Source organism: Bubalus bubalis, chromosome 5 (assembly GCF_019923935.1).
Source record: "Bubalus bubalis isolate 160015118507 breed Murrah chromosome 5, NDDB_SH_1, whole genome shotgun sequence".
Lineage (NCBI taxonomy): Eukaryota > Metazoa > Chordata > Mammalia > Artiodactyla > Bovidae > Bubalus > Bubalus bubalis.
In genome coordinates, this window is record NC_059161.1 from 76,376,443 (window position 1) to 76,401,703 (window position 25,261).

The window sequence follows — 25,261 nt, forward strand, 5'->3', positions numbered from 1 at the left end:
TTTCTTTAAATTTCATCTTTATTGAGGCATAGGTGACTAAATTGTAAGATACTTAAAGTGTACGTCGTGATGATGTGACAAAGGTATACATTATGAAAGTATTTCTCCCTGCTCCCCTTCTAATTAATTAACACATCCATTATATCACATATTTGACTTTTCCCCACAGTGTAATTAAAAAATAATTGACATACATCGTTGCATAAGTTTAAGGTATACGGCATGACGATTTGATTTACACAAATTGTGAAATAATTACCATACTAGGTCCAGGTAACATTCATCTTCTCATATAGATACAATAAATAGAAAACAAAGAAAAAAAGACAAAATTTTTCCTAATGGTGAGAACTCATGATGAATCTTCAACAACTTTCCAGTATATCATGAAGCAGTTAGTCATGGTCATCGTGCTGTACATTACATGCCTAGCACTTATTTATCTCATAAATAGAAGTTCGCACCTTTTAATCACATTCTTCCAACTCCTCCCCCCAACCCAACTCATGCCCTCCGCCTCTGGTAACCACAAATCTAATCTCTTTTTCTATAAATTTGTTTTGGATGGTTTTGGTTTTTTGTTTTTTTTAGATTCCACAAAGAAGTATACTTTTTCTTTCTAGGAATGACATTTAAGTTCTATTGTCTTGGCAAATTTCAATTGTATGTTATAGTATTACCACCATGTTTTACATTAAATCCTTAAACCTTCATCTTATAGCTGAAAATGTATACCCTTTTACCAAACTCTCCTTGTTTTTCCCATCCCCCAGCCCCTGGCAACCACTTCTTAGATTTCTTAAGAAAAAAACTGTTTTTAAAATTTGTTGTAATAAATCTCAAGGTTCAGCTCAGTATTTCCAACTGCTTTATTTGTATCTCCCAGATATCTTGAATCTAACATATCCAAAACTAAACATACCATCTTCCTTCCAACACTGCTTGACCTTTGCTTTCTGTCTCAACTAAGATAATAATCACCACTCAGTCTTCCAAACTAGAAACCTGGGAAACCCAGCTTCCTCTCTCTTGTCACCTTTCCATATGCAAAGTCACCAAGTCTTGTCACATTGGCTGCAGAAACACTAAGAATCTGTCATTCTCTCTTCTACCTACTTCAGTGGTCAGGGTTTATGTTCTCAGAGTTTCCTTCACTCCACCCTGTGTCATTAAGTTGCTTCAGTCGTGTCTGACTCTTTGTGATCCTATGGACTGTAGCCCTCCATGCTCCTCTGTCCATGGAATTCTCCAGGCAAGAATACTGGAGTGGGTTGCCAGGCCATCCTCTAGGGGATCTTCCTGACCCAGGGATCAAACCCAAGTCTCTCAGGTCTCCTGCACTGGCAGGCAGATTCTTTACCACTAGCACCACCTGGGAAGCCCTACACCACTCACCCTACACTACAGCAAAAGCCTCCAAACAACTGTAAGCCAGCTTTCACATTGATGCTGTTATATTCCTAAGAAGCAATTTAGAAATTGCTAAACTGTTAGCAATTTTAAAACACCCACAGTCCCCAGTTCTTTAGGTTCCCATAAGTCTCCCAACTCTCCCTCTACTTCTGCTCACTTAAAACACTGTGCTTCAACCACACACATATGCTTATCTTTCCCAAAATGTATCCTAGAACTTTCTAAACACCTGCAAGCATTTTAATATGATGTCTCTTAGTGTATGAAAGTTCTTAACTCCCAGCCTCCCCATGATGCACTTATCCAGATCAAATGCCACCTCATTGGTGACGAATTGCCCAACCTCTACACCCAAGAAATATCAATCTTTGCTATGCTTCCCTAATTACCTTGCTGACATATTAATTGTAACACTACATTGTACTGTAACTGCCGGGAGCCGGCATATTGCATATTGAGTGAGGATCTGGAATAGCTCAACTGGAATTCTACCACTGCCGGGAGCCAGCGTGAGGCACTCCGCCCATGACAAAGGTCATGAGGAAGGAGGCTCGGCATACGCAAAGGCGGGATCGAGCCTCAGGAGTCCCCCTGGAAATTCTCGAGCATCTACCCCCAAAACCAGAGTCTGCCTACTTTCTGCTTTGTGCTTTCACCTACACCTCTGACTTTACAGGGGGCTGTCCCCCACTACCTCTCTCTGAAAAGAGAGTTAGCTTACAGCTCCAGTTAATAATTCCTGGATGTGACAGTGTTTCAACCTACAAACTCCTTTGGAAATCCTCTAGCCTGCCTGAATGGGTTTTTCCGGCCACATGTGATTGTTCAGAGCCTCCCAACTGTGAGAGGCAGGAGATGTTCTAAACTGCCTAAACACAGATTCCTTTGAGTAGTTAAAAGATTGATTAGAAATTGTATTGGTGAAGGGTTTTTCACTTGTTGGGCCAATGTTTGCTGCTAAGTCTCCATACTCCTTACCTACTGTGTCCTTGGCAGTGTATTGATTGATATAATGGGTGTATAGAAATGTAAAATGCAGCTTTGTCCAATGCTTTTTGGAAGGCTGGCGCCTGACTTTGGAATAATCACCTTTAGAGAAAGATAAGTTTTTTAAAATGTTAACAGGCCTCCTGGCCAGAAGATGATGTCTATCACCTGAACTTTTGCATATGATAAGTTTACAGGAAAAAAGCCTGGCTTGCTGCATGACTCTACCCCTTCCCCCATTATCCTCTATGCATAACTTAAGGTATAAAAACTACTTTGGAAAATAAAGTGCGGGCCTTGTTCACTGAAATTTGGTCTCCCCATGTCGTTCTTTCTTTCACCTTCTGGCTGAATTTTTCCTCTGAGGCGGGGAAGCTCGTCAAGCCTACTAATTTTGCCTGGGCTTCTAAGATCTGACCGGGGAGGCCTTAGTGTCTCCTCTCCTTTGGGAGAACGGGAGGACGCCTGCGGCCTTCGTAGGTGACGTTATACCCTGCTTTGGAATTTTATTCAGCCTCTTTTCTCCACTGAATTTCCTCACTGAGCTATCCTCATTCTATTACTCTTTAAATCTTTGATAAATATTTATAAATAAATAGGTCGCCGACGCCGTCCCCGCTTCGAATACCCTGCATCAGCCGGGGCTGGACCCTGGCAGTAACTGTCTGTTCTCTTTTGCCCCTTGACTGTAGGACCCTTGAAAGCAAAGGTGTTTACCCAATTGCCGGTTGCCCAATCTTCCAGTTTCTAACCTAATATTAACTGGCATAATAATAGTTATCCAATAAATGTGAAACAAATGAAATGCGAATTAGTTTTGTCCTTAGAGTGAGAATGACTAAACACCTACTGAGGACCAAATGAAATAATCTGTGGGAAGTGCTTTGTAAATTTTAAAGAGATGATTCAGTGATTCTTCCCCCGTTGCTGGTTCCCAGGGTGTGTGGTGGCTCATTGGGCCAGGTGGAGCACTTCCAATTCATCACCATGACTCACTGTGGTCCCTCAGCAGAGCCTGCACAGGACTCAGCAAACCACAGAGTATGGAGATGGAGGCTCGGACTTATGAGCTGAGGAGACCTGATTTGAGTCCTAGCAATGCCAGTCAATTTCTGTGATCTTGAAGCAGCTATATCAGCTCCCCAGTCTCAATTTCTCATCCTTAAAATGATGACATTAAACTTAGATTATCCTTATATTCCCTACAAACCCTAGAATTATGGAATTACCCACTGAAAAGCTACGACTTCCTTAGCAAATGCCCTGATATCTCACTATCACCTTTTAAATTTCTATAGAAATGAAACCAACTCAAGAACTATAGTCACCATGGAGGGTCTCTTGTGAAAAATACCATTGGCATTTGCAAGGCAGAAAGTTTGAGAAGCTCTGGGAAAATCCTCAGCCTCCAAATTTCAAACCCTCTCATTAGAGATTACTTTTTTAAGTTAACTAATTTTTTATTATTAATTTATTTAATTATTAAATATTAAAATTTATTTCTTTAAAATTCCCTTTTAAAAAATTCAGATACCTCTGGAAAAAATGACTTTTTTTCTCCAGTCTAAGTGAGTGTCTCCTGGCTCATACCTGCACTCTCAGTCACATTCCTTGCAGACTCCAGAAAGAACTTGCTTCCACAATTTTCTCTTTCCTAGAATTTCTTTAACTCTCATCAGCTCCTTCTTTCTGAGCCATATTATAATGTATCTCTAAACTTAATATAAACCTTCTTTGATGTTTCTTCCCCTCTGGGCACTCTACTTTGTATTCTCCTTTACTACTACATTTAGGGACAGAACAAGAGTCAGCAAACAGAAGGGTAGTTGAAGAATTAAAACTCAAACCAGAGGAGTAGTATGTCTTGCCCAGTGAAAAGAAAAGGGAATTTCAAGAAGGAAAGCTAATCAACAACCAGATTCAAAAACTGAGGGAGAGAAAAGAAATCGGGACAATTCAGACCTCTAGCTTCAGATACCAACTGGACGCTGACCAATATCCTCCTTCTGAGTAAATCTAAAGGTCTTTACTGTCAGTGGTGGAGGAGATAAGGGGTTCATAAAATCTTTATAGGAAATTGCACCAATTTTCAGAATGTAGACTTTGGAAACCAGTCTCCCGTGTCTCTCTTTGGGACATCTGGCTTACCTCCTGTCTCAACGCCCCCATGCAGAGTGATGGTAAAGGATTTACAAACCAACACTCTCAACTTTTAGGTGCAATAATAAGAATAATTTCTTACTTCTTTCTCTCTTCAGTTTATTAGTATGCATTATTATTCCCCCACTTATAATAGAAAATCGAGGCTCAGTAGGGATTACAAGTACTTTTCAAGTCACACTGTCTCCTAATGCAGTATCCCTAAAAAGATTTCTGTTGAAAACACTTCTCTGTATTATCCTAATAATCATGTTCTCTTTAAAGGGCCAAACCACCAGCCTTTCCCCCAAAATACCCCAAATAATCCACTGACCTGCAGACAGCCGAGGAAGAAGACTCTATCATTGTTCCTTGGGTAGTTTCTTAAGGAGGAAGACTGCTTTGATCTGAAATAGCATTAGTTTAGTTCCTCCTCAGATAAGAGTTTACAAGAACACCCTGAAGTTGGCCCCACCAAAAAGTCCCTCACTTCCAGCCATGTGGTTGGCTGTCCAGGGACAGCCAGGTAGAAATGGATGGGCAGACACTCTCTAGTGACCCAGTGAATGATTAACAGCATAAATAAAGCAGTAGTGTTTATCTAATCTCCTTCTTCTTCACTAGCCCTTTCTTGATAATATGTTGCAATTGTTTATTTTCTTCTCTGCCAACCATTTCCCCTAAGTAGAAGGGTAATATAAATTTGATGCCAGAATTCTTTTTTTTTTTTTTTTTTTTTTCCCGTAAACAAAAGAGGGTTATACAACATGCAAACTAGCTATCCTGGAAACTTTGAATAGTGCAGGGTTCAGACTAGGTCCACAAAAGTGATACACTTTCCAAGATTCTAGGTCCAACAGGCTTTCCTGGGGCTCATGGGATGGCTGGCCTTCCCCTGTACTAGTCTCCAACCCACTCCAAGAAAGTACAGAAGGTGAGGAGCTTAACACACTTACTGAGTTCCCAGCAATGTGCAGAGTTGCTTGGAACATAATTAGTACTTCAAAATTGCATGACCTCCAGAAGTTGGTCTACCATTGAGCACTGCTCAGAAGGATGCAATGAAGGGTCAGCCATGTTTGTTATCACATGTGGTCCTAAGAACACACTCCAACCTTATCCATTTAAGCTCTTAATCCTCAGGATTAAGGTTTTGTGCTCAGGGGACTGCTATTAAGAGAAATTTCTCATGACCATTTCACTTTTTCTCTACATGTGTGCATGCTAAGTCACTTCAGTCATGTCTGACTCTTTGCAACCCTATGGACTATAGCCCCCATGCTTTTCTGTCCGTGGGATTCACCAGGCAATAATAGTGGAGTGAGTTGCCATTTTCTCCTTCAGGGGAGCTTCCTGACACAGGGATCTGAACCTGGGTCTCTTAGGCCTCCTGCTTTGGCAGGCAGGTTCTTTACCACTAGTGCCCAAAATCTCATAAAATTTTCAGAAAAGGAGTTGAACCACAGAAAAGGTTTTGACAAAATATAGGAAATCTGAGCAGGGCATTGAATGAAAAGTGGAAATTATTAGATACTAGAAGTAAAGAGAGCATAAATGGGGAATTTCCCGGTGGTCCAGAGCTTAGCAGCAGTGACAGCAGGGCTAGAAAAGGTCAATCTTCATCCCAATTCCCAAGAAGGGAAGTACTAAAGAATATGCTAGCCCTTGGACAGTTGCTCTCATCTCCCATGCTAGTAAGGTCATGCTTAAAATCTTGCATGCTAGACTTCAGCATTATGTGAATCAAGAACTTCCAGATATCCAAGCTGGGTTTAGAAAAGGAAGAGGAACCAGACACCAAATTGCCAACATTTGATGTATTATGGAGAAGGCAATGGCACCCCACTCCAGTACTTTTGCCTAGAAAATCCCAGGGACGGAGGAGCCTGGTAGGCTGCAGTCCATGGGATCAATAGAGTCGGACACGACTGAGCAACTTCACTTTCACTTTTCACTTTCATGCAGTGGAGAAGGAAATGGCAACCCACTCCAGTGTTCTTGCCTGGAGAATCCCAGGGACAGGAAGCCTGGTGGGCTGCCATCTATGGGGTCCCACAGAGTTGGACACGACTAAAGTGACGCAGCAGCAGAGAAAGCAAGGGAATTTCAGAAGAACATCCATCTCTGTTTCATCGACTATGCCAAATCCTTTAACTGTGTAGATCATGACAAACTGCAGAAAGCTCTTAGAGAGGTGGGAATACCAGATCGTCTTACCTGTCTCTCAGAAACCTGTTTGTGGGTCAAGAAGCAACAGTTAGAACCCTGTATGGAACAACTGATTGGTTTAAGATCAAGAAAGGAGTAGGACAGGGCTGTCTGCTATCACCCTGTTTGTTTAATCTATACACTGAGCACATCAGGAGAAATGCGCACTGGCTGAGTTACAAGCCAGAATTAAGATAGGTGGGAGAATCATAAACAACCTCAGATATGCAGATGTTATCACTGTAATGGCAGAAAGCAAAGAGGAACTAAAGAACCTCCTGATGAGGGTGAAGGAGAGTGAAAGAGCCAACTTAAGACTAAATATTTAAAAAAAACTAAGATCATAGCATCCAGCCCCATTAGATCAGATCAGATCAGATCAGTGGCTCATTCATGTCTGATTCTTTGCGACCCCATGAATCGCAGCACACCAGGCCTCCCTGTCCATCACCATCTCCCGGAGTTCACCCAGATTCATGTCCATTGAGTCAGTGATGCCATCCAGCCATCTCATCCTCTGTCGTCCCCTTGCCCCCAATCCCTCCCAGCATCAGAGTCTTTTCCAATGAGTTAACTCTTCACATGAGGTGGCCAAAGTACCGGAGTTTCAGCTTTAGCATCATTCCTTCCAAAGAAATCCCAGGGCTGATCTCCTTCAGAATGGACTGGTTGGATCTCCTTGCAGTCCAAGGGACTCTCAAGAGTCTTCTCCAGCACCACAGTTCAAAAGCATCAATTCTTTGGCGCTCAGCCTTCTTCACAGTCCAACTCTCACATCCATACATGACCACAGGAAAAACCATAGCCTTGACTAGATGGACCTTTGTTGGCAAAGTAATGTCTCTGCTTTTGAATATGCTATCTAGGTTGGTCATAACTTTCCTTCCAAGGAGTAAGCATCTTTGAATTTCATGGCTACAGTCACCATCTGTAGTGATTTTGGAGCCCAGAAAATAAAGTCTGACACTGTTTCCACTGTTTCCCCATCTATTTCCCATGAAGTGATGGGACCAGATGCCATGATCTTCGTTTTCTGAATGTTGAGCTTTAAGCCAACTTTTTCACTCTCCACTTTCACTTTCATCAAGAGGCTTTGGAGTTCCTCTTCACTTTCTGCCATAAGGGTGGTGTCATCTGCATATCTGAGGTTATTGATATTTCTCCCGGCAATCCTGACTCCAGCCTGTGCTTCCTCCAGTCCAGCGTTTCTCATGATGTACTCTGCATATAAGTTAAATAAACAGGGTGACAATATATAGCCTTGACACACTCCTTTTCCTATTTGGAACCAGTCTGTTGTTCCATGTTCAGTTCTAACTGTTGCTTCCTGACCTGCATACAAATGTCTCAAGAGGCAGATCAGGTGGTCTGGAATTCCCATCTCTTTCAGAATTTTCCACAGTTTATTGTGATCCACATAGTCAAAGGCTTTGGCATAGTCAATAAAGCAGAAATAGATGCTTTTCTGGAACTCTCTTGCTTTTTCCATGATCCAGCCCCATTACTGCATGGCAAATAGAAGGGGAAAGTTGGAAGTAGTGACAGATTTCCTCTTCCTGGTCTCCAAAATCACTGTGGATGGTGACTGCAGCTATGAAATCAGAAGACAATTACTTCTTGGCAGGAAAATGATGATAAACCTAGACAGTGTGTTGAAAAGCAGAGACATCGCTGACAAAGGTCCATATAGTCAAGGCTATGGTCTTTCCATTGGTCATGTATAGTTGTGAGAGTTGGACCATAAAGAAGAAAGAGCACCAAAGAATTGATGCCTTTGAACTATGGTGCTGGAGAAGATTTCTAAAGTCTCCTGGACAGCAAGGAGATCGAAACAGTCAATCTGACGGAAGATCAACCGTGAATATTCACTGGAAAGACTAATGCTGAAGCTGAAGCTCCAGTATTTTGGTCATTGGATGTGAATAGATGATTGATTGGAAAAGTCCCTGATGCTGGGAAAGATTGAGGGCAGAAGGAAAAGAGGGCATCAGAGGATGAGATGGCTGGGCGGCATCACCAATGCAATGAACATGAACTTGGGCAAACTCCCAGAGAAGGCAGGGAGGCCTGAGGGATAGGGAGGTTGAAGTACATGAGGTTGCAAAGAGTCAGACACAACTGGGTGACTGAATAACAACAACCAGAGGTTAGGACTCAGCACTTTCACTGCCAGGGCCCAGGTTCAATCTTCAGTCAGAGAACTAAGATCCTGCAAGCCATGTGGTGGGGCCAAAAAAAGAAAGAGAGAGAGAGAACATGGGTCAAGTCACAAAAGTGAAGCTGATTTGGGGATTTAACAAAAATGAGCCTGGCATACTGTAGTCCATGGGATCGCAAAGAGTCAGCCATGACTGAGTGACTGATCTGAACTGAGAATAAAAAAGGATCCAAAATTATGCAGTCTTGACAATGAAGTTAGAGGAAATATAACCTTTAAAGCTGGGTCGTCAAATTCCATTTCTCAGTCTGAGTCCTTTTCTTTACTTTCCATAGTGACTATTCCAAATTTTTCTCTCCAGTTCACCAAACTGTCTTACTCTCAGCAGATAATCTTGCCTCCTACTTTACTAAGAAATCATTCCAAGTTAGCTTCTCTCTTCCTCAAATTGTCTTCCCTATTTACTCTTGTGTCAGAAGAGATTTATTTTCTTTCCTTACTTATTTTCAATGTATGTCATCCTGAAATGTTCCCTCAGTCTTACCAAACCTCAAATTCAAGTTTTCTTCTGTTGTGAGATGTTGAGCTTCTCAAAAGAATCTCCTATGTTTCAAGCCCACTTTTCTCTCAGTCACTCTTCATCCCTCCCATTGTGGTCTTCAATCTGGCTTCCTCCCACTCTACTGACACACCTCTGTGACATGTGCCTTTGTCTCCAAATCCAAAATTTCTTTAACTCATCAATTTTGGCTTCTCGGCAGCCTCTAGCAATTGTGGATCACCTCCTTTCTGAAGCTTCTCCTTCGACTGCCATTACCCTAAACTTTCCTGTCCTTCCTTGTTTGTTATTACCTTCTCTTCCTACTTTTCAACCCCAAATGCAGATACATCCCAAGTTCTTCTTTTTAAAACTGTTTCTCTTTACATCTTTTTATCTCACCTGTTCTCATGGCTTTAACTGTTCCCTGTAGGGACTACCCCATAATACACCTTTATCTTTCATTTCTCTTTGGAACTCAAACTGATTTTTTTTATTGCCCATTAGAAATCTTATAAGCACCTTTATACACAATAAGGAAGAACTTCTCATTTCCTGCCCAGAAACTTCACCTTCTGACCACAAGATTAATTCAGGCTTCCTGGAATGGAATTTCAGACTCACCTTTAAACCTTTCCTCCCCTCATCTTCCAATGTTCATAAGTTGACAAGTTGTTTTGATTTCACAATGTCTCTCAAGTCTGCTGTTTCTTTTCTATTTCTCATGCCATCAAACTGGTTCGGGTTTTCATTGTCTCTTAGGTGGACTGTTGCTGTGGCTTTTTCCTTGGTTTCTCTGTCTCAGCCCTTTTCTTCCTATACCTCTACAACATACTGTTGTGAGAGAAATCTATGTTCTGTCCTTATCACTTCCTTGCTTGAAAGTTTTCCATCTCTACTCACTGTCTACAAAATAAAGTTCAAATTTTCTAACTTGACCTTTAAAATCCTCGATAAACTGGCTTTAATATATCTTTCCTTCTCTCTCATCACCTCTCATGCTTTATCCAGGCTATGCGGGTTACCCTAAATATGATCCACCCTTCTCTTGCCTCTTTGCACCACCTTTTTTAAAAATTAATATTAAAAATACAATATAAAACATTAAAGAACTTGAAGAGAATTTCACCATTCTAAGACAACTGTTTTCATCTGCACCTATTATTGCCTGGCCCTTTTCTATAAGAATAAAGGTTTTATATAAATGCTATTATAAGTACTTGCTCTTCTGTACTTTATTTTTACTTAAGATTATAAGATTATATTTTTTAAATTTTCTGTCCATAATTATCACTGTGAAAGACTGCATTACATTTGATGTATCATAATTTATTTAAAATTTTCCTTAGATTGGACATTTCTAAAGCTCACAAGGTCTTGCTAGTTGCTATATAGACAATATAGGCAATAATATAATGAACAACTTTAAATTTAAAATCATTTTGGTCAAGTTAGATTAATCCTAGGAGTGGATTTACTTGGTTAAAAAGCTTATGACTTTCATTTGCAACAATGTGGATGGACCCACAGAGTATTATGCTTTAGTGAAATAAGTCAGGCAGAGAAAGACAAATCTTCTATGTCATCAATTGTATATGGAATCTAAAAACTAAAACAAATGAATGAGTACAATAAAGCAGAAATAAATTCACAGTTATAGAGAACAAGCTAGTGGTTACCAGCTCTCTTCTGTATTTTGTTTGTATCCTACACAGAGTTCCTACATGCTTCCTACAGAGATCAGAGTGAGAGATGGAAAAAGCTGGTCATATCAGATAATATAAAATCTTGGCAAGAAAACCTTAGGATTCCTATTTCTTCCGCCCTCTGAAAAAAGGATAACATATTCACATGTGTTGCAGCATCTCAAATTGACCATACAGATCTAAGTTTCATCCAAAAGGCAGTAAGCAATGTTACTGCCGAAGATTTGGAAGCCTTGTTTTATAAACAGGATGTTGGGGAGACCCAGGTGAGAGTTTGTGTTCTAATTCTACTTTTGTTTTGATAAGATACAAATGTGCTGACCTATTTTCCTAAAATAAGACATTAATATTTGCCTCATCAGTTTTGGTTAATTTCAGGTTAATTTTTGCCTCATCATTTGCATTTCATATTGAAAAATGAGGTGGGAATTCCCTAGCAGTCTAGCAGTTAGGACTCCACGCTTTCATTGTGGAGAGCCAGGGTTCAACCCTTATTCAAGGAACTAAGATCCCACAAGCCATGCAGTGCAGCCAAAAAAAAATAAATACTTTATACCTTAGCTGTGATCTAAGTTTCCCATCCTCTTTTAGACAGAAAATTAAACCCTTCCCTCTTCATTGAAGTGAAAGTGTCAGTCACTCAGTCATGTCCAACTCTGCAATCCCAAGAACTGTACCCTGCCAGGCTCCTCTGCCCATGGAATTCTCTGTCCATGGAATTCTGCAGGCAAGAATACTGGAGTGGGTAGCCATTCCCTTCTCCAAGGGATCTTCCTGACCCAGGGATCACACCCAGGTCTCCTGCATTGCAGGCAGATTCTTTACAATATGAGCCACCAGGGAAGCCTTGTGGCTTCATATCCCATTCAGTTCAGGTCAGTTCAGTCACTCAGTCATGTCCAACTCTTTGCAACCCCATGAATCACAGCACACCAGGCCTCTCTGTCCATCACCAACTCCCAGAGTTCACCCAGACTCACGTCCATCGAGTCAGTGATGCCATCCAGCCATCTCATCCTCTGTCGTCCCCTTTTTCTCCTGCCCCCAATCCCTCCCAGCATCAGAGTCTTTTCCGATGAGTCAACTCTTCACATGAGGTAGCCAAAATACTGGAGTTTCAGCTTTAGCATCATTCCTTCCAAAGAAATCCCAGGGCTGATCTCCTTCAGAATGGACTGGTTGGATCTCCTTGCAGTCCAAGGGACTCTCAAGAGTCTTCTCCAACACCACAGTTCAAAAGCATCAATTCTTCGGCACTCAGCCTTCTTCACAGGCCAACTCTCACATCCATACATGACCACTGGAAAAACCATAGCCTTGACTAGACAAACCTTTATTGGCAAAGTACTGTCTCTGCTTTTCAATATGCTATCTAGGTTGGTCATAACTTTCCTTCCAAGGAGTAAGCATCTTTGAATTTCATGGCTACAGTCACCATCTGCAGTGATTTTGGAGCCCAAAAAAATAAAATCTGATGCTGTCTCCACTGCTTCCCCATCTATTTCCCATGAAGTGATGGGACCAGATGCCATGATCTTAGTTTTCTGAATGTTGAGCTTTAAGCCAACTTTTTCACTCTCCACTTTCACTTTCATCAAGAGGCTTTGGAGTTCCTCTTCACTTTCTGCCATAAACGTGGTGTCATCTGCATATCTGAGGTTATTAATATTTCTCCCGGCAATCTTGATTCCAGCTTGTGTTTCTTCCAGTCCAGCGTTTCTCATGATATACTCTGTATATAAGTTAAATAAACAGGGTGACAATATACAGCCTTGACGTACTCCTTTTCCTATTTGGAACCAGTCTGTTGTTCCATGTCCAGTTAATTCTAGTCTTAAACAATCACCACACTTGGTCATTCTACTTTCAACACACACACTCACACAAACACACACACACACACAGTGTATTATACAACTGCAGCTAGTTACTATGAATATGCATTTCAGTCCAAAAAGAGAAAAATCTGAAACCAATTTCAGAACCAAGAGGAAATTTTATTCATGGGAGTATTTCTATTACCCAGTCTGCTCAGCTACAAGGTCAGAGCAACATTTTTGCCTTCAATTTAGCCTTCTTTCTTTCCAGAGAATATTTTACTTTCTCCATTGTTAAGTCACTTTTCTTTAACCTTTGCATAAATTTCTTTATGGCTTTGCAAAGTTCCTTACTCTCCTGAAAGGCAAGCTGAAGAAAAACACCTTTTTAAATTACAGTTTAAGAACTGAGACCCAGTGCCACCCCTCAGAAGCTAATGAGTGGTGTTTAGGTCCCCAGATGAAGACTTCAGTGGGAATCTGGGTCTTCAATATGATGAATCATCTAAATTTGCAGGATGACTGTGGACTGCCTGAGTCGCTTCCAGGATGCTGCCAAGTGTCACTCTCCTCCCACAGGGGCACAGAGATATATATAAAACCTTGCAATTAGGTGTGTCTTGGGGGAAGGCACCACTGCCTGCCATTAGGGTCATTTTTTATTTTCAAAAAATAAAATTTAGAGATTTAAGTTTATTCATCATCCTAGTAATAAATATAGACTAAGAGAGGAGACAGGTTTCCATGGTGGCTCAGTAGTAAAGAATCCACCTGCCCATAGGAGATGTGGGAAGAGGTGTGGGTTTGATCCCTGGATTGAGAAGATCCCCTGGAGAAGGAAATGGCAACCAACTCCAGTATTACTGTCTGGGAAATCCCATGGACAGAGGACCTTAGTGGGCTATGTAGTCTGTGGGGTCTCAAAGAGTTGGATATGACTTGGCAACTAAACAACAACAACAAAAAGAGAGGAGTCTCAATGAAAACAGATCTTTCCGTGTTTTTGTGATTTTTTTTTAAGTCTGGAAAAATTTTAGAGACTTTTCATAGCAATACTTCCAAGTCTATGACATGAAATTATGTATCTTGCTCTTTAAAGCACATGAGACAACAGTTCTTACCAACAGAGCTTCATGAGACATTAATGGTGATGGTGGAGAATGGGAACTCATATACAAAAACATGAGTTAGTAGTTTATGGGTCCCACTCTACAAACAGGCCAAGATGAGTCCATTCAAAGGCATTGCAAATGAACAGCTGTTTCCTGAGCGTGTGCCAGCACCGAAATCAGGCCCTGGGGTCACCACTGTGAATAAGACAGAAAAGAGCCCACTACTTACAAACGCCTTCTCCAACTCTAATTCGGCTGGTTTGGGAGCTTCTTGGATCAACTCACAGATGGGAGGGGCACTGGTCCACTCCCCATCAATGCACTGTTGGTGCTGCGTGCCCACCAGGCGGTACCTGGGCACAAGGTAAGATGGAAACAACTTTTACCCTTCCATTTCTTGAACTGGGCAACTAAAGTTGGTTTTATGTAATAGTATTTCACACTGTGAAATAGAAATACTAGAATCGACTTTCTTGCCCCAGAGCTCTAATGCATTCTTAAGAAGTTATCTCAGTATTACACAACAATCATAAAGTAAAACACTGTCCTGGGGATGGAGAGGACCCAAGAAATATACCAGCATGTAAGATATGGAGGAATGAAAAATTCTAAATATGTGTTTTTAAACACAGAGTTTGGGCTGGGGAGGGTAAGGGAGGAAACTCTTCATCATTCAGTAATTTTTAAAATCAACTGTCATCTATGTTCCAAAAAGCAGTAGAAAGCTAGAGACAGCTTTCAAATAAATCTTGGTGAACTGGCTTAAAAGAAGACTCAGCTTTCAAATAGAAAAACAGGAGAGTTGATGGAAAACTCCACTGGAGATAGAAATCCCTGTGAGGCCTCATGACTATGGGTTAATAAGATTGAGGCCAGAAAAAGAAAAGGCTAGGAGATCATTAAAGGGGCAACCAGGCAGTCTAAGTTAAGGTTAGGCTTTAATTATGATGTCCTAAGGATCTATGGGCTTCCCTGGTGGCTCAGTGGTAAAGAATCTGCCTGCCAATGCAGGAGACACGAGTTCAATCCTTGGTCCAGGAAGATCCCCTGGAGAAGGAAATGGCAACCCACTCTGATATTCCTGCCTGGGAAGTCCCATGGAGAAAGGAGCCTGGCAGTCTACAGACCATGGGGTCATGAAGTGTTGGACATGACTTAGAAACTAAACACTAACAGCAAGGATCTAAATAATTCTATTCCTATACTTTCATATATTCTGTGGGGGTTTTTTGGTTTAGTTTTTTGTTCTGCTATTCTTTAGAAAAACTTTAAACATTCCATTTTGTCTTAGCTAAGAGAAAAGAAAGTGATACATAAGTTAGGATAAATAGGAGAGTTAGACTGTCTTCTAGAACTTGGGGGGACCTGGCAGTGGGTAAAGCAGCTCTCAAAATCAGAATGTGCCTGGTAACCAGCGGACAAGGTTGAGACAGACTGGGGCATTTCTAAAACAAGGCTACCAGTCAATGGGCAAAGTCTTATGTTCAAAAGTCTGCAGTACACTTACCTTGCTTTACAGTAATAAGTGATGGTAGATCCAGACTTGAAATCTCTTCCTTCAAAATAGCCATGAGTTGGAGTCTCAGGAGGGCCACAGTCTCCTGGTAGACAGGATTATAAGAGTGACAGTTGTGAAGCATTCCTGGAATAATGCTCAGAGCATGACATCAGCCACCACAGTGCAATGGTCTAGGCCAGCACCCACCATCTTCAGAGCAGCCCACGTGGGATCTCGGACATGTTCTCCATTTATTTCTTTCTGGTCAAAATCATATTTGCCCATGGGAAAGACTCCCCACCCTGGCTCATTCTCTGGGTCATTAGAGATCTGAAAGTACTTTCTGATTGGCAGGAGTGTGAGGAAAGGAAGGTTAAGTTGTAGAGATGCTAACTGTCAGTGTACAAGAAGAGAAAAATTAGATTTTAGGTAGAGATGGAAGAACTCTTGAAACAGTAGATAAATAGAGTGAGCTCAGATGGAGATTGACTGACCCTGTGGGACAGTTGTACTATATGAGAGCTTCAGGAAAAAAAGAGAACAGAACTGGGAGGAAAGAGAGTGAGTCTGTAAAATTGTGGAGAGAGAGTTGGGCAAGGTACTAGATGTTATGAGTTTTGTTTTTGGCCCTTCCACTAACCATATGGCATGAAACAAGCCTTTTCACCTTTCTTGGCTTCCTCCTTAATCTATAAGATGAGCAGGCTAAATAATATTATCCCTAAGGTCATTTTCAGCTCTGAGGTTACATGAGTCTAAACATGTTGATCAAGATTAATGGCTAAATTAATAGTAATTATGTAGGTATGTTTATTGGAAAATAAAGGTCTTCAAAACATAAAGATAACTAAAACACCAAAGCATAAAAGAGCATGTGTAATATAATACTATTTTTGTAAAACAGTCATATACCAACATTTATGAATAGAAAAAAAAGCCTGAAAATTATATACAAAAGTACTCTGTTATTCTAGAGTGATAGGTCTGTAGGTAATTAAATATTTTCTTCTTTTATCTTATATATTTTTCTACAACAGAGGTGTATTGCTTGAGCAATTAGCAAATAAATTTTCAAAAGATCAAAACCTGAGTTCAAAGTTATGTGGAAGAAAGGAAGAAGAATTGCAATGAGTTGACTGAGGAACTACAGTGTTCTGAATGGACACCTCACCAAAGATGTACAGATGGCATATCAAAAGATGCTTTACATTATATGTCAGAGAAATATAAATTAAAACAACAAGACACCATTGCACATCTATTAGAATGGTCAGATTCTGGAGCATTGACAAAACCAAATGCTAGGAAAGATTTGGAGCAACATTATCTTTCATACACTGCTGCTGGGAATGCAAAATGGTATTTTGCACTTTGGGGTCACTTTGGAAGATACTTTGGTGGTTTCTAAAAAAACTAAATATATGCTGATCATACAATCCAACTCCCAAAGGAGGTGAAAACTTACATCCATACAAAAACTTTCACAGGGATATTTTTAGCAGCTTTATTTCTAATTGCCCAAACTTGGAAGAAACCAAGACGTCCTTCAGAAAGTGAATGGACAAGTTAATGGTGGTACATCCAGAAATATTATTCAGCACTAAAAAGAAATGAGCTATCAGCCATGACAAGACATGGAGGAAACTTATATGGATGTTACTAAGTGAAAGAAGCCTATCTGAAAAGGCTACAAATGTATGATTCTAACTATATGACATTCTGAAATAGGAAAAAATAGAGAAACAACAAAAAGATCAGTGGCTGAGAAGGGTGGGGGAAGTTATAAATAAGCAGAGCACAGAGGGTTTTTAGGGTGGTGAGACTACTCCACATGAGGTTATAACGATGTACATATGTCATTAAACATTGGTCCAAATACATAGAATGTACAACACCAACAGTGAACTCAGGTAAACTATGGATTTTGAATGATAATGATGTGTCAGTTATAACAAATGTACCACTCTGTGAGTGATGTTGATAATGGGAGGGAGGCTGTGCATGTGTGAGTGTGGGGGCAGCAGGGGGAATCTCTGTATCTTCCTCTCAATTTTATTAGAAACCTAAAACTGCTCTAAAACATGAAGTGTTGAAATAAAGAATTAAATTTTGCAGTGTCAGATATGTACCATTCCAAATGAGATTTTTTAATTAATTTTTTTTTTAATTTTTAAATTGAAAACTCTGGTTAGGATTGCATTGTAATACTGAGTCTGTGTGTCTTGATCTTTTCTTTCATTCATACCTTCTTTTCCACTCTTTAATGAATTTTGATATAGGTCTCATGAATGGAATTATTTTTACATTTCAATATTCATCTAATAACTATTACCAGGAAGTGAAACTGTTGATTTTTCAATATTTATTTTGTATCCAAGAATTAGTAATTAATAGAATTACTTGGATTTTTTATGTATATTTTTCAAATGATGATATCATGTGACTCACTCTAGGAATCTATCCTGTAAAAATAATAGCATAAAGTTGTATGTGTATACACATGTGTGTGTGTGTGTATATATATATATATATATATATATATATATTCATTTCATCATTGTAAAGCAAAACTATGGAAATAGAAATAAAATATAGAAATAAATGTTCATCAATATGAGAGATGGCATAGCCACATATACTTAAAAAGTAGGAGACAGAGCTTTACATACTGATCTGAAAAAGCTCTCATGTATATTGTTACATGAAAAAATAAAGCTATTTCAAAAATACAGATAGTAAAATCCCATCTTTGTAGGTAAATATGTGGTTCATAACACTGTACAAGAGGCAGTGATAAAAAACCATCCCCAAGAAAAAGAAATTCAAGTAGGCAAAATGGTTGTCTGAGGAGGCCTTATAAACAGCTAAAAAAAAGAGAAGTGAAAAGCAAAGGGGAAAGGAAAGATATAAGCATCTGAATGCAGAGTTCCAAAGAACAGCAAGGAGAGATAAGAAAGCCTTCCTCAGAGATCAATGCAAACAAATAGAGGAAAACAATAGAATGGGAAAGACTAGAGATCTCTTCAAGAACTTTAGAGATACCAAGGGCTCACTTCATTCAAAGATGGGCAAAATAAAGGACAGAAATGGTATGGACCTAACAGACACAAAAGATATTAAGAAAAGGTGGCCAGAAAACAAAGAACTGTACAAAACAGATCTTCATGACTCAGATAACCACAATGGTATGATCACTCACCTAGGGCCAGACATCCTGGAATGTGAAGTCAAGTGGGCCTTAGAAAGCATCACTGCAAACAAAGCTAGTGGAGCTGAAGGAATTCCAGTTGAGCTGTTTCAAACCCTAAAAGATGATGCTGTGAAAGTGCTGCACTCAATATGCCAGCAAATCTGGAAAACTCAGCAGTGGCTACAGAACTAGCAAAGGTCAGTTTTCATTTCAAGCCCAAAGAAGGGCAATGCCAAAGAATGTTCAAACTACCACACAACTGCACTCATTTCAGATGCTAGCAAAGCAATGCTCAAAATTAACCAAGCTAGGCTTCAACAATACATGAATAGAGAACTTCTGGATGTTCAAGCTGGATTTAGAACAGGCAGAGAAACCAGAAATCAAATTGCCAACATCCATGAAATCATAGAAAAAGCAGGAGAGATCCAGAAAAACATCTACTTCTTCTTCATTGACTGTGCTAAAGCCTTTGACTATGTGTATCACAACAAACTGCGGAAAATTCTTAAAAAGATGGGAATACCAAGCCACCTTACCAACCTCCTGAGAAACCCATATGACATAGGTCAAGAAGCAACAGTTAGAACAAGACATGAAACAACTGACAGGTTCCAAATTGGGATAGGAGTACATCAAGGCTATATATTGTCACCCTGTTTATTTAACTTATATGCAGAGTACATCATGAGAAATGCCGGGCTGGATGAAGCATAAGCTGGAAACAAGATTGCCACGAGAAATATCAGTTAACCTCAGATATGCAGATGACACCACCCTTATGGCAGAAAGCAAAGAAGAACTGAAGAGCCTCTTGATGAAAGTGAAAGAGGAGAGTAAAAAAGCTGGCTTAAAACTCAACATTCAAGAAACAAAGATCATGGCATCCAGTCCCATCACTTCATGGCAAATAGATGGGGAAACAATGGAAACAGTGACAGACTTCATTTTCTTAGGCTCCAAAATCATTTAATGCAGCCATGAAATTAAAAGACACTTGTCCCTTGGAAGAAAAGATATGACCAACATAAACAGCATATTAAAAAGCAGGGACATTACTTTGCCAACAAAGGTCCATCTAGTCAAAGCTATGGTTTTTCCAGTCGATGTGTATAGTTGTGAGAGTTGGGCCACAAAGAAGGCTGAGCACCAAAGAACTGATGCTTTTGAAATTTGGTGTTGGAGAAGACTCTTGAGAGTCCCTTGGACTGCAAGGAGATCAAACCAGTCAACCCTAAAGGAAATTGGTCCTGAATATTCATTGGAAGGACTGCTGCTGAAGTTGAAACTCCAGTACTTTAGCCACCTGATGCGAAAAATTGACTCATTGACCCTGATGCTGGGAAAGATTGAAGGTGGGAGAAGAAAGGAATGACAGAGGACAAGATGGTTGGATGAAATCACTGACTCAATGGACATGAGTTTGAGCAAGCTCCAGGAGATGGTGAAGGACAGGGAAGGCTGGTGTGCTGCAGTCCATGGTGTCACAAAGAGTCGGACACAACTGAGCGATTGAACAGCAACAAATGTCTGTTCATGTGTGTGTGCGTTTATTTAAATATCTGTGTGAACAGAATAAAAAGTCATTAAACACATCCAACCAATTACCTCTAAGAGGTATGACTTGTACTGAGAAAGAAAATATGCTCAATTTTTATTTTATGTAATTTTGCAATGAATTATGGTTTTTCCCCTGTTTTGTGTATCTTTCAAGAAAAGTTATTGCTTAATCTTGAAAGTTTACAAAAACATAGTCAGATGTCCCAAACTACCCTGTTTTAGACCTACTAGGAATCCTACTTCAGGAGGATTATTGTTGGGTACTAATCATTTCATTAGAATCCATTGCTTGAGTTGAGGCTTGGCTCTTTCTTGACTGCCTGCTAGATGCTAAAACCCTCCCCCCAGATACAAGAAAGAGGACAGTGTTGTGGATTTGTGGCAAATGTCTAGATTTTCACTCCTGATCAGTGTCTTTGGGATTTTCACTCTTTTCTCTTATACTTACTGCTTTTGCAGACAGGAGAGTGAGTCACCCGGGCGTGGTTTTCTCGACACTGGCTCCAATTGCTGCCCTTAAAGATGCAATGCTCATTGCATTTAAACATGAAAGTGTCATTCACATTCACAGGCTCCAAGAAACTGAACTCATCAGTCACCAGCAAGGGGTCAGGACAGTGGCCCACTGAACAAAAAAACAGAGAGCTGAAAGGGCGAAGTTGAAACCCACCACAGCAAAGGGTAGACTTCCTCAGGCTTCTTCAAGAAGAGTGAAAACAAGAAGTAAAACTGCATCTTTTGTTTATTTATTTATTTGCTACACCGCACAGCTTGTAGGATCTTAGTTCCCCAGCCAGGGATTGAACCTGGGCCCTCAGCAGTGAGAGTGCAGAATCCTAACCACTGGACCACCAGGGAATTCCCAAAACTTCACCTTTTATTATGGACTGGTTGCTGCTACTGCTGCTGCTAAATCGCTTCAGTCATATCTGACTCTTTGCAACCCCATGGACTGTAGCCTACCAGGCTCCTCTGTCCATGGGATTCTCCAGGCAAGAATACTGGAGTGTGTTGCCATTTCCTTCTCCAGGGGATCTTCCCTACCCAAGTATCAAACCCACGTCTCTTACTTCTCCTGCATTGGCAGGCGGGTCCTTTATCACTAGTGCCACTGGGGAAGCTCATTATGGACTGGTACCAGGAACCAAACCATATCAGTGCAGGATGAGAAAAGATTGGGTTGCCCTAAGTAAGGAAACATCTTGATCGTGCCACAAGAGTGACAACTGACATTAGAACTTACTGAAATTAAGCATGTAACTGGAAATTACCAATAGCACGTTCATCATACTCTTCTGTTAAGCATTGCTCAAAATTTTTGAGCCCACGTTTAAGGCAAGTGTCTCCTTCCCTTTCATCCTGTCAGATACACACATTAGTCATCATTTTTTTTTTTTTTTTACTTTTTATTGTTGTTGTTGTTCTCCCCAGGTGGAAAAACAAAAAACAGAGGGATGTGAATTTGGTAATATGAATAAAGGACAAATATACAGGTTTGCTTTACTCTATGTATAAAGGAGAAATTTTCACTCTAGGTATGAAGCAAAACTAATCTAGCCATTCCTAAAAACAGTATTAATAAAGAGCATGTGGACTAGTTATTCTCCATCTTTACAGACATCACAAATGAGTTTTATGAACCTAAGCAAATCACTTAGATTTCAGGTATCACATTTATAAATTGAGAACATAAATTTTTCCAATTCAAACATTAAATGATGGATAAAATGGTATGATATATTTACTACAAAATAATAATGCAAAGCAGACTTGTAGATGAAAAAAGTCATGTGTTGATAATACATATGAGCTCACTTTTCTAATATTTAATTAATTAATTTATTTGGCTGCACTGGGTCTTAGTTGGAGCCTGGGGGGTCTAGCTACCTCACTTGCATTGGCACCATACAGTCTTAGACACTGGATGACCTCAAAAGTCCCACAAATGAGTTCATTTTATACTTCTGTCTTTTGTATATGTTTATATTTTTTCATAACATAAAAGTTTTAAAGCACTGTGATATTAAATAAACTAAAGTTCCCCCACAAAAAAAAAAAGTAGTTTTAATACATAGAAATCCTTTCCTTCTTGTAGGGGTGACTGGGTCTACTAATTCAGCTAAGTTAATTCTGACTACAAGCTGATGGTTCATACAGTAAAGAATCTGCCTGCAATGCGGGAGACCCAGGTTTGATCCCTGGGTCAGGAAGATCCTCTGGAGAAGGAAATGGCAACCCACTCCAGTATTCTTGCCTGGGGAATTCCATGGACAAAGGAGTCTGGCAGGCTACAGTCCATGAGATCACAAAGAGTAGGGCAAGACTGAGCGACTAACACTCTTACTTTACTTTCAAGAGCTGAATGGGCTTCCCAGGTGTCACAGTATTAAAGAATCCACCTGCCAATGAGGGAAACTTGGGTTCAATCCCTGGTTCTGGAAGGTCTCCTGTAGAAGGAAATGGCAACCCACTCCAGTATTCTTGCCTCGGAAATCCCATGAACAGAGGAGTCTGGCGGGGTTCAGTCCATGGGGTTGCAAAGAGTTGGACATGACTGAGCACACACACACACAAGAGCTGACTGCTGCCGCCGCCGAGTCGCTTCAGTCGTGTCTGACTCTCTGCAGCCCAACAGGCTCCCCCGTCCCTGGGATTCTCCAGGCAAGAACACTGGAGTGGGCTGCCATTTCCTTCTCCAATGCATGAAAGTGAGACGTGAAAGTGAAGTCGCTCAGTCATGTCCGACTCTTTGCGATCCCATGGACTGCAGCCTACCAGGCTCCTCCGTCCATGGGATTTTCCAGACAAGAGTACTGGAGTGGGGTGCCATTGCCTTCTCCGCAAGAGCTGACTACATACCTTCAAAGGAAAGACTGCCACTAGAGTACTTTAAAAATGGATTCCTAAAAGTTGAGAATTTTTTTCTTATAAAGTCTTACCATGGCCTACTGGAGGTATGATGTGAAAGAATACAGTGGGACGACAAGATGAACAAAGAAGCAGAAAGATCAAACTTACAGCAGCACTCAGGAGTGAGGGCATTCCATCCCTTAGAGGCATCAAAAAATCGTTACATAAGTTAAGTCCCCAGAATTTGTCCTTTTCCCTCGTCTGCAATGAATATGCTATCATTCACTGGGGGAAGTTTTGGATAGCTCTTTGTTGGAAGGAAAAAAAAAAAAACAGATTCTCTTGACATGTCACACGCCTTGAGGAAGCACTTACTGGAGTCCCCATCATAGTGTCTTTTTGCTTGACTCCTTGTATTCTGACTCCTGGTATTCTCCCATGTCCATGAACATCCACATCCTTTCCTCCCCAAGGATTCCCAACGTTTTGTTTTCAAAAGAAAAACAAGAGTTTGACTCAAATTCAGCCATTAGTTATCCACTCCTAAAATTACAATCCCCTTTCCAAATAGTGGTACCAGAGTTTATCATAAATAAGACCTCTCAAGATTTTGAAATTGATACATTTTTTGTTTCCAGAACAAAAAGGGAAAGTAGCAAAAAATGACTCACTTCTTAGAGCCAGGTCATTAAATATTTACTGTTGAGTACAGAGCATAACACCAAGTAACCTGAGATTATTCAATAAAGGAAATATGTTTTTATAAATTTAAATTTCATTAAAATCTTAGACAGAATGCCTCATAATTCACATGCTGATATAAAATGCCTTACAGTCTGAACTTAAGAAAAGCATACATACCATCTGAGGCAGAAATCAGCCACACATCCACAAGATAGCACATAAGCCAAAAAAACATCTTACAATCAATTGTTTGAACTGGGTTGGAAATAACCCAGCCTAAGACCCTGGTTTGGATCAAAATAGGTCTTCTCTCACCACTTAAGATCAGACCAATCACTCCTTTCTAGAGACGGGGTTGTATTGATTTTTTCTTCCCTGAAGGGGAAAAGAAAAAAATTCTATGATAGGAAATAAGAATAGCTGTAAGGAAGTTGGTACAAGGAGAGATTTTGCAAAGACACAAGGGGGTGATAAAAAGAATTGCTAGTTTTAAAACTCAGTTTCAGAAATGGCCTGTGTTGTTTATGCAAATCCGGTTGACTATCCCTTTGACCTGCAAGCCAATCATTCCTCAACAGATTCAAGCTAAATGGTCCTACTGTGACCTTCACTTCTGTCAATATTTGCCAGTGTTTGCAGTCCACCTTGTGCAGCTCTCTCCAGCACCGTGGGTGGAGGTGGGAAGTGAGGGGAGAAGTGCATTCCTGGTGATCTCCAGAGCACAACCTGACTCTGGGTGCTACCGCCCACCCTCCCTCTTCAAATACCAGGTATCCAAAGGCTGCAAGCAACACTGAAGCCTGAAAGATCGAGGAAGTCAACTAACCTTGCCCGTCTCTGACAGCCTCCAGACCGTGTTGCCTCCCAGAAAGGAGCGGGTCCTGGTGGATTCCAAACTTGAGGAGGACTCCAGAGTCCTGCAGCGACAACACAGTCCTTGTTGGCCAGCTCCGCACCAGATTTCCGTTCCATGCTCTTTAGAGCAGGATTTGACCCGAGTCCAGAGTCAACCAAATGAACTGAGAAAGGAGGGGAACGCTTGGTCTTAGGAATGAAAGCATGTAAATTTGCTTTTGGTTTCCCATAGTTTCTTGTTCATGATGATTACAGCCATTAACTCATTGTCTGTGCACCAATTATAAAACTGGGATAAAATTACTCAAAACTTTAGGTTTAAATAAAATAATATAAAACATCATAATAAATATAAAGCATAAAGATACAGTAAAGTCTCAAATGTGATTCTCATCCCCACCCTTTATCATACTCTGTTAATGATTTATTAATGTTTTTCTCCCACACTAGACTGTTAAAAAACAAAATTCACCTGAGTAAATTTCAAAACCTAGTTGGTTTTACCCAGCAATTCATGAATCAGGCAACACACCATCTAGCAAACAG

At 40.4% G+C, this 25,261-nt stretch overlaps 2 protein-coding genes and 1 non-coding gene across 10 annotated transcripts in view; all 3 read right to left on the reverse strand.

Annotated features, from left to right (window-relative positions):
- Window positions 1-5,087, reverse strand: part of C4BPA (complement component 4 binding protein alpha) — a 47,115-nt gene extending 42,028 nt beyond the window's left edge. For 6 of the 7 annotated variants that reach the window (XM_025277794.3, XM_025277793.3, XM_025277798.3 and 3 more), the window contains exon 1: window positions 4,874-5,087. In XM_025277794.3, the coding sequence (XP_025133579.2) occupies window positions 4,874-4,905 (32 nt within the window). In that variant the 5' untranslated portion in view covers window positions 4,906-5,087. The remainder of the gene's footprint in view (window positions 1-4,873) is intronic. The other variant, XM_025277795.3, reaches the window with a different exon arrangement.
- Window positions 5,088-13,125: 8,038 nt separating this feature from the next.
- C4BPB (complement component 4 binding protein beta) lies at window positions 13,126-25,022 on the reverse strand. Of its 2 annotated transcripts, XM_025277686.3 has the most exons (7): window positions 24,687-25,022; window positions 24,038-24,235; window positions 23,552-23,635; window positions 20,775-20,951; window positions 15,586-15,679; window positions 14,308-14,431; window positions 13,126-13,336 (listed from the first exon to the last, which is right to left on the reverse strand). In XM_025277686.3, exons 2-7 carry the CDS (start codon window positions 24,093-24,095, stop codon window positions 13,193-13,195), a joined length of 681 nt encoding a protein of 226 aa, XP_025133471.1. In that variant the 5' UTR covers window positions 24,096-24,235; window positions 24,687-25,022; the 3' UTR covers window positions 13,126-13,192. The 2 variants fall into 2 exon arrangements, with proteins under 2 accessions (XP_025133471.1, XP_025133473.1); XM_025277688.2 differs by lacking the exons at window positions 23,552-23,635; window positions 24,687-25,022 and having other exon boundaries at window positions 24,038-24,370.
- Window positions 21,112-21,184, reverse strand: TRNAE-CUC. Its single transcript has one exon. It is a non-coding gene; the product is annotated as a tRNA-Glu (tRNA).
- Window positions 25,023-25,261: the final 239 nt, after the last annotated feature.